At 58.9% G+C, this 7,842-nt stretch overlaps 1 protein-coding gene across 1 annotated transcript in view; it reads left to right on the forward strand.

Annotated features, from left to right (window-relative positions):
* Positions 1-2,882, forward strand: part of DLK1 (delta like non-canonical Notch ligand 1) — a 28,047-nt gene extending 25,165 nt beyond the window's left edge. Inside the window, exons 6-7 of the mRNA XM_025042125.1 lie at positions 145-297; positions 2,135-2,882. Coding sequence (XP_024897893.1) covers positions 145-297; positions 2,135-2,882 — 901 coding nt within the window. The remainder of the gene's footprint in view (positions 1-144; positions 298-2,134) is intronic.
* The last annotated feature ends 4,960 nt before the right edge of the window (positions 2,883-7,842 follow it).

Here is a 7,842-nt window from a genome sequence, read left to right on the forward strand (position 1 = left end):
ACATCTAGGCAGCTCATTTGGGGTGCCCCCTTGACGAGCTGGAAGGGTCTCTCCCCGCCTCCACCTGGGAAGCTCTCCCTCCAGCCTCTGTCCCCCCCTTTCAGCTTCCTGGGGGACGGGGTGCCAAGCTCTGGTGTTCTCTCCCCTCCCCGCAGACATCCGGGCTTGCGCCTCGACCCCCTGTGCTAACAGCGGAACCTGCATGAACCTCGAGAAGGGCCACTATGAGTGCTCCTGTGCCCCCGGGTTCTCTGGGAAGGACTGCCAGAGGAAGGATGGGCCCTGCGTCATCAACGGGTAAGTTCCTTCCTTGTCCTATGTCACCTGCACGTCCCTCAAGACCCTTTCGGCCCGGCCCAGTCGGACCTGTCCCCTGACAAAACCCCCAGTAAGGGCTCGGCCAGTGGCCCCGTGAGGGGCTGCCCTCCACCAGGGGCAGTGCCATTTCCATAATTTTCTAAATGACCCTGAAGGCGATTTCACATTCCCCCGCTGTCCCCAAGTCCTGATGTGTGTGAATGACAGTAGATTGGGCCGTGAATCAGAGCTCGGAGCTGCATCATTTTCTAAAGGCAGCATAATAAGAGATCAGAGTCTGGCAGGGCCCGAGGCTGTCTGTGAAACCCACTCACCACATTTTAGGGGGCGGTTTTGGGGAACAGTGGGTTTCTTGGGGTGTCTAGGCTGAAGAGGTGGGGCCGGGATGCTGCCACTGCACGAGGTAGAGGTGGGGGTGGGGACAGGCCATCAAGACAAGGGGTTGAGGTTCAGCCACCCTCCGTGGGGAGGGGTCTGGGACTTCTGGGGAGTGGGCACGACAGACCGAATAGCCACTTGCCTCTGTGCCTTGGCTGCTTCTGGCCTTTATCTGCGTAGCTGCACTTATGAGGCTTAACTGGAGGCCAGGGGAGACCTTGACAGAAGCAAGAATTCAACCTAGAACCTCGTCCAGGGCTGGGGGCTGGGGCGGGGCACCCCGACCTCTGGGGAAACAGAAGCTAAGTGCAAAATCGGTTTATCCTGACCTAGCGTTGCGGGGCGACGTGGGGGACCCGGGAGCTGGCGACCGCCACCAACGGGTATTTGTGAGGCATCTGGAGATCAGTGCCCAGAGGGGTCAGAGGAGAGGGGGTGTCACCGAACACCGGTTCTGCTCATTAGTGGGAAGAGAAAATACAGAGCGAGACCTTTACAATATTGTGCGTTTCTCTCTGACGGACTTGAACCGGTCTGTCAAAGTACAGCGCAGGGCCCTCGAAATTCCTTCAGGGCTCAGCTCCTATGCAGCCCTCGTCCCCAAGCCGCGGTGCCGGTTTCTTGTGCCTAGAGCCCCTTTCTTCCCTGGAGTTTTGGCATTTATCAGATGACAAAGGGTCTGCTCGTTTAAAAGCACTTACATTAAATGCTCCGTGTGCTCCGCTTTGAGCAGCCGGCTTCGGTCTGCGAGCCGCACTTGGGTGAATGAGCCACTATTAACCAGCCGGGCACGGACGCTGGCTCGAGCCAGCAAAGGCAGAGCGCGTATTTCTTTCACTCAGAGAGTCCCCAAGGGTTTCCTGCACAATAACCTGCAGGCTCGCTCTGCTGAAAATAAAAATAATAATGGGGTGGCGCTGGTGGTGGGAGCAAGTGAATGATGCCCTGTGTGGCTCAGTCGCAGCAGCCAAGGGACCAAGCCAAGGGGGGGGCTTCGTCACTGACTTCGCCTCTCCCAGCCTCAGTGTCCCCGCTTGTCCTGTGACTAACCATCAGGCTTCTGGACGGAGGGATGATATAGAGGTGGGAGAGGGGGTGGGCGTCCAGCGCGGGAGGTCAGGCGCGTTCCAGGTCGGCAGAGTGACGAGGCGGGGCGCGCGCCCCGCCCAGGTGCGCATCCGCCTTGGGCAGCCGGGAGGCCCTGGCAGGCAGGGGTCGCGGTGCACGGCGCCTCCCTGGGCCTCCCTGGGCCTCCCTGGGCCTCCCTGACTGGCATCGCTCGCTCACCTAATGTGTTCTGAGCACCTGCCCTCTCGTCAGGCCCCACGAGGTCTGCGATGTAGGGTGAGGGGAGCCCAGCGCCAGCCCCCCGCCCCCAGCACCGCCACCCTAGCCCAGCCCGCGAGGGCCCCTTACCACGTCCCCTGTCGCGTTGCAGTTCCCCCTGCCAGCACGGCGGCACCTGCGTGGACGAGGACGGCCGGGCCTCCCACGCCTCCTGCCTGTGCCCCCCTGGCTTCTCGGGCAATTTCTGCGAGATCGTGGCCAACAGCTGCACCCCAAACCCGTGCGAGAACCAAGGCATCTGCACCGACATCGGGGGCGACTTCCGCTGCCGCTGCCCAGCTGGCTTCGTGGACAAGACCTGCAGCCGCGCGGTGACCACCTGCACCGCCGACCCGTGCCTGAACGGGGGCACCTGCCTGCAGCACACCCAGGTGAGGTTCGAGTGTCTGTGCAAGCCCGAGTTCACAGGCCCCATCTGTGGCAGGAAGCGCGCGGCGAGCTCCCAGCAGGTCACCCGTGTGCCCAGCGGGTACGGGCTGACCTACCGCCTGACCCCCGGGGTGCACGAGCTGCCCGTGCAGCAGCCCGAGCACCGCGTCCTGAAGGTGTCCATGAGGGAGCTCAACAAGAGCACCCCACTCCTCTCCGAGGGCCAGGCCATCTGCTTCACCATCCTGGGCGTGCTGACCAGTCTGGTGGTGCTGGGCACCATGGGCATCGTCTTCCTCAACAAGTGCGAGGCCTGGGTGTCCAACCTGCGCTACAGCCGCGGGCTGCGGAAGAAGAAGAGCCTCCTGCTACAGTACCACAGCGGGGAAGACCTGGCCGTGAGCATCGTCTTCCCGGAGAAGGTCGACATGGCCACCTTCAGCAAGGAGGCCGGCGGCGACGAGATCTAAGCTGCGCGCCCCCCGCCCCCGCCCCCTCCCCCATGCTCCCGGGGTCCCGCAGAGCTCCTCTATGCGGTCCGTTCCAATCTTGGTGGGGAATTTGCTATCTTTTGTGACAACTCTGGTGAACGCTATGCTGCCCTCTATTACCTCTGTGTGGCTGTGTGACCAACACAATGCTCGAGCAAGCCTCTTTCTCTCTATTAATGCATGATAAAAATAATAAGAGTTTCATCTTTAAATGAGTCAAAGAAATATGTCGTTCTAAACTCTAAACTTAATATAAAATCCAAAAAGACCAAAAAAAAACATGGCAACTGAACCAGGACTCCCTGCCGACGTCCCTCTCCGAGGGGTCTCGGCCACAGGGTCCTTGCAATGCCGGTTGTGCGTGACCGGTCACTGTGACAAGGGCTAAAAATCTCGTTCGTTCGTGAATTCTCACACGCCACATCCGACTCGCACTCACTTCAAATCCAACATCGTAGTCTTTAGATCTTTCTGATTGATTTGAGATTTTGCAGAGTGCAGCGGCCGTGTGTCAGGCAGAGAGAGAGCCCCGGGTTGGCTGTTGGGGGGCCGGGACCTTGTCCCAGCCCTGCCACTAACTCGCTGTGTCATCCTTGGCGAGTCCCCTTCACCCGCCCCGGGCCCACCACCTTTTCAACCCTCTCCTACGAGGGGCTTGAATGCAGTGACCATCAAGGTGTTCTCCTGTCTAAAACGGAATTAGGAACGAGAGGATAGGAACCAAAACCGTCTCTGACCCTGGCGATTAAGATCTGATGAAGACGACGTCTCATCCCGGGGTCAGAAAGTTTTGGCCTGTCCCGGAGGCTCCCTCAACATGCTGAAGTCCGCCTAACTGCAGATCTCAAACCAGGGAGCCTCCTAGCCCACTCCCCATTTGGGCAATAATTGGCCGCTTTGAGTCACAACGTGCAGGTCCAGAGTTGCCACTTAAGCAACCCCGTTCTTGCCCACCCGGACCCCAACACCAAACTTGCCTCTCTCTCTAGAGAGATGTCCCTTGAAACATGAATGCACCTTGAACCACAAGTGCCCCTGGCAAAGTCTGAGCAGCGACACAGCCCTCACCAAGGTTTGCACGGGGTTTAGTGGAGATTGTCGCTTGTGGGGCGTTTTCTAGTTCTGTGGCTGAAGTGGTATCGGACCTGGTGACAGATAGATACACAGCCATGGATTTCATTTGTGTTGCTGAGGTCATGACCCTCCGATCCGAAAAGACCTAGCCAGCTTTTGAATTATGAATTTGACTTTTTTTAAAAGAGAGCATCTATATTTTTTGCAAAAAAAAAATAGAAAGAAATGGACAGAGCTCTGTTTAGCGTTCCAGCTTTTAGAGTTGGGCAGCTAAACAGCCCTTGGGTACCAGATAGGTATATTTTGCTGCTTGAATAATTTGGGTAGGAATCAGTAGTTTTATAGACTATTACCTGCCGTGTTTGCCTTGCTGTAAGTGCTTGTTTCCAAGTCATAACCACCTCCATCATCTCGATCATCCCGATCACCTCACACACACGAACATGGGTCACCGTCATCACACGACCATCGAGTTTGTCACCACCGCTCCAAGTCCCTTATCCCGATTCAAAGCCCAATCGTCCTCTCCCCCGAACTCCTGATGTCCCCACCCGAGCCCCATCAGTCACTCCCTGTCCTTTATCATCCCACCTTCGTCACCCTGTCCCTCACAGGTGACGTCACCCCAGTGTCCCCTCGCCCCCGCCCACCAAGCGCCTCCCCTCCCTCATCCCCGCCCCCTGGGTCCCCAACCCCAGTCCCTGATAACCCTCGCCCCAATTCCCCCCTCGTCCCCACACGTCATTCGAGTCATCAACTCATTTTGAGTGTTTTTCAAGAAATAATTTAAAAAAGACAAAAAAAAAGAATTGTTGGCATGTGCCAGGCGGGCAGGCGTCTGGCAGCCTGCCTGGCCTCTCTCGCGTGAGGCCTCGGTCGAGTCGGCTAACGGTTCTGATCCTCAGTTTCCCCAAATATGAAATTCTACGATTGGACGAAATGATCAAATTCTCTGCGCCACGATTTCGATCTCTGTGCCGCAGAGAACAGCCCCATCCCCTCGATGTCAAGGAAAAGGCATCCCGCTGTCTCTTCCTGACCGAGTCCCCGTCAGTCCATCGCCTTATCCTCCATTCATTCCATCAGAAAGCGTTTCCAAGCAGCTGCTCCGTGCCCGGCGGTGTGCGGGGAAGCGGCAGGTGCCGCATGATGAGGGGCGTCTGGGAGGGAAGCAGGCACACAGGTGTCCCCAGGGAGCCACGCCCAGTGCAGGTGAACGGCCGCGGGAGCAGCCGAGAGCCCTCGCCAGACGCCTCCCCTGCAACCCGACCATCCGACCTTCCCATGCGACAGAACTTCTGTCACCAGCATGTGACGCGGCCGCCCCGCCCAAACCCACGGCGCCCACCCGCGCGCAGCCCGCGGGATCAGAACAGCGTCAGCCCCTCGCCGTGGCCTTCGCCATGCAGAAATGGTCCCTTCCACCCTCCGTGGGGCAACCAGATTCTGCTGAGAGTGTTGGGACTTTTTGGCCGCCCATCCGCACCTCAGGTGTGTTTGGAGTAGTGTGTAGTTTACGTTCCAAACGGAAGAGCTCAGAGAGAGCTGTCGGCGACATGGTCAGCGGTTTGGAGGGAGGCGTGGGCGTGATGATGTTCCTGTAACCGAAAAATGTCAAAAATGTCAATGGCGCTCTTTTTAGCTTTCCCGTTTACTTAACCAGACAAGCAAAAAATTTTGTTTATTGAAAAATAAACAAAACCCAAGGGCTATTGGTGTGTTTCTGTGATCTGTTGCGCGCCAGGCTGCACCTCTTCCTTCCCGTGGCTTAGCCCCGGGCAGCAGGGGTCAGGGACCCACGCTCCGGCCGATCCGGCCCTCCCCATAGGCCAGGAGGCCAAGGCCACCAGCCCGGCCAGATCACGCTCTGTGCTCGGAGCACAGGAATTACCTGTGCCCCACAAAGGCCTGCTGGGGCTGCTTCCCTGTGCCTGTCTCTGGATGGGTGGCTGTTTGTGGGTGGGGTGGGTAGAGCTGGGAGTGAGGGCAAGGGGGGTGAGGGGGCGGGGTCCCCCACACGATCCTGCAATCCTGCCAGACCCCTCACGGCAGAGCCCAGGGCCAGTTCCCCCAGGCACCAGGCTCCGCCTGGAACTCCGGGGCGGGGGGTGGTGTCTGAGATGGCTCGCTGGCCGGGGCCCCCAGGACTCAGGAATCATCCAGGTGGGGCAGCAGGGCAGATTTGGTTTGGCACTTAGTCAGGGGGACGCGCAGCCTTTAAACGGCGGCACACCGGGTACACGGGCCTGCTTCTTCTCATCTCGGACCCTGCACACGCTGGGAGCCACCCGCTCTCTTCTGGCCTCAGGCCCTGGCCATAGGCGCAGAGACTCAGCCCAGCAAAGCCGCCCTCTTGAGTTCCCGTAGAGTGCCTGACACTGCCTGTGCCCACCCCCGAGGGGTCGGCCGGAGTCCTCGTCTCTGGCCAGGGTGAAGGAGCCACAGTCAGACCCTCAGCCCTGCTGGCCCTCAGGGCGGTAGTGTCTTCTTCACTTCCCTCCGTGGCCTGTCCCTCCTCTGCCCGGTCACTGCCACCACCCACCTAGCTGCTCAGCTGGGCCTGGGGTGTGCCTGAGATCCTTCCCTCCTCAGCCCCCTGTTGTCCCTTGGTGCTGCTCTGGCCTCCTGCCTGAACCACCCCGCTCAGCTGGGGCGTGGGCCTCGTCAGTACCGTGGGGCACACACAAGGGACAAGCAGGGGTGCAACCGCAGAGATGGACGCTATTTCAAACCCATAAGAAAATCAGGTGACAAAGCTGAGGTAACAAGAACAGAACCTTCTGGGAAACGGATGGGCTTCCTGGGGAAGCATCATTCCCCTGAATTCCCCCGCAAAGCTGACCCCAGCGGAGCACGGCGTGGGAGAAGACCCTGACGGGGGCCAGCCGCCTGTTAGCTGACTCAGTGTCCAGAACGTTCCACCCGTTGATGGAATTGGGGGGCACCCACGCTAGAGACAGGGTTCTGGGGCAAAGATAAAGACAAGACAGAACTTCCCACGCTTTTTCAAATCATGGAGGAACCCCAGCACCAACACAAAGGCAACAAAGGAGAGTCACCATCCCACTCCCAGAAAACAAACGTCCTCAATAAAATAACAAACCGAAATGGCCAAATACTTAAAAAAGAGTTTACGATCAAGCAGAGCATTTTCTGGGAAAGCAAGTGTAATTTCACATTAAGTGTATTCGCAGACAGTGGCCCGGGAGGGAGGGAACAAGGATGGGTCCCCGGAGTCACTGGAGTCACCCTGGGCTCAGGTGGGTGACCTGGGTGACGAAATCCAGAGGGACAATCCAGCCAGCATGCGGGACCTGCTCTGTCCCACGGGCAGCAGGGCAGAGGGGTGAGGGGTGGGAGTCTCAGCTCGGGGACCTGGCGGCTGCAGTGTGGGCAGAGGGCTCAGCGCCGGTGGTCCTGAGGGTCAGCAGGGCCCTTGATGGTGCCCAGAGCTTGGGGAGCCAGCCAGGAAAGCGCCCAGTGAATTCCAGGTAGGGGAAGAGACATGAGCTGCAGTGCGGGGTGTCGCTGGATAGAAGGTTCCAGAAAGCAAGTGGGGTGGGGAAGGAGCCAGCTGGACAGGGACTAGAGGGGAGGTGGGTTCCAGGGGCTGCTCCAGGCTCCCAGCGCAGAGCAGCCTGCAGGCAGCTTCAGGGGGGACAACCCGGGGACCTGGCTGGGGATGCCTGCCAAGCCAACCACAGACAGTAACGCGTTTGGGACCTCAGGCCTGTGGCTTCCTTTTCTTAGCGACCCTCTCGCTGCTGAAGAAGAAAGTGTTTGTTCTGCGCATCATACACCTAAGAACCCGGCATAGTTCACAGGAGGAAGAGGCGGGGTAACCCAGGCTCAGGTCCTAGGCCGG

Source organism: Pteropus alecto, unplaced genomic scaffold (assembly GCF_000325575.1).
Source record: "Pteropus alecto unplaced genomic scaffold, ASM32557v1 scaffold8, whole genome shotgun sequence".
Classification (NCBI taxonomy): Eukaryota; Metazoa; Chordata; class Mammalia; order Chiroptera; family Pteropodidae; genus Pteropus; species Pteropus alecto.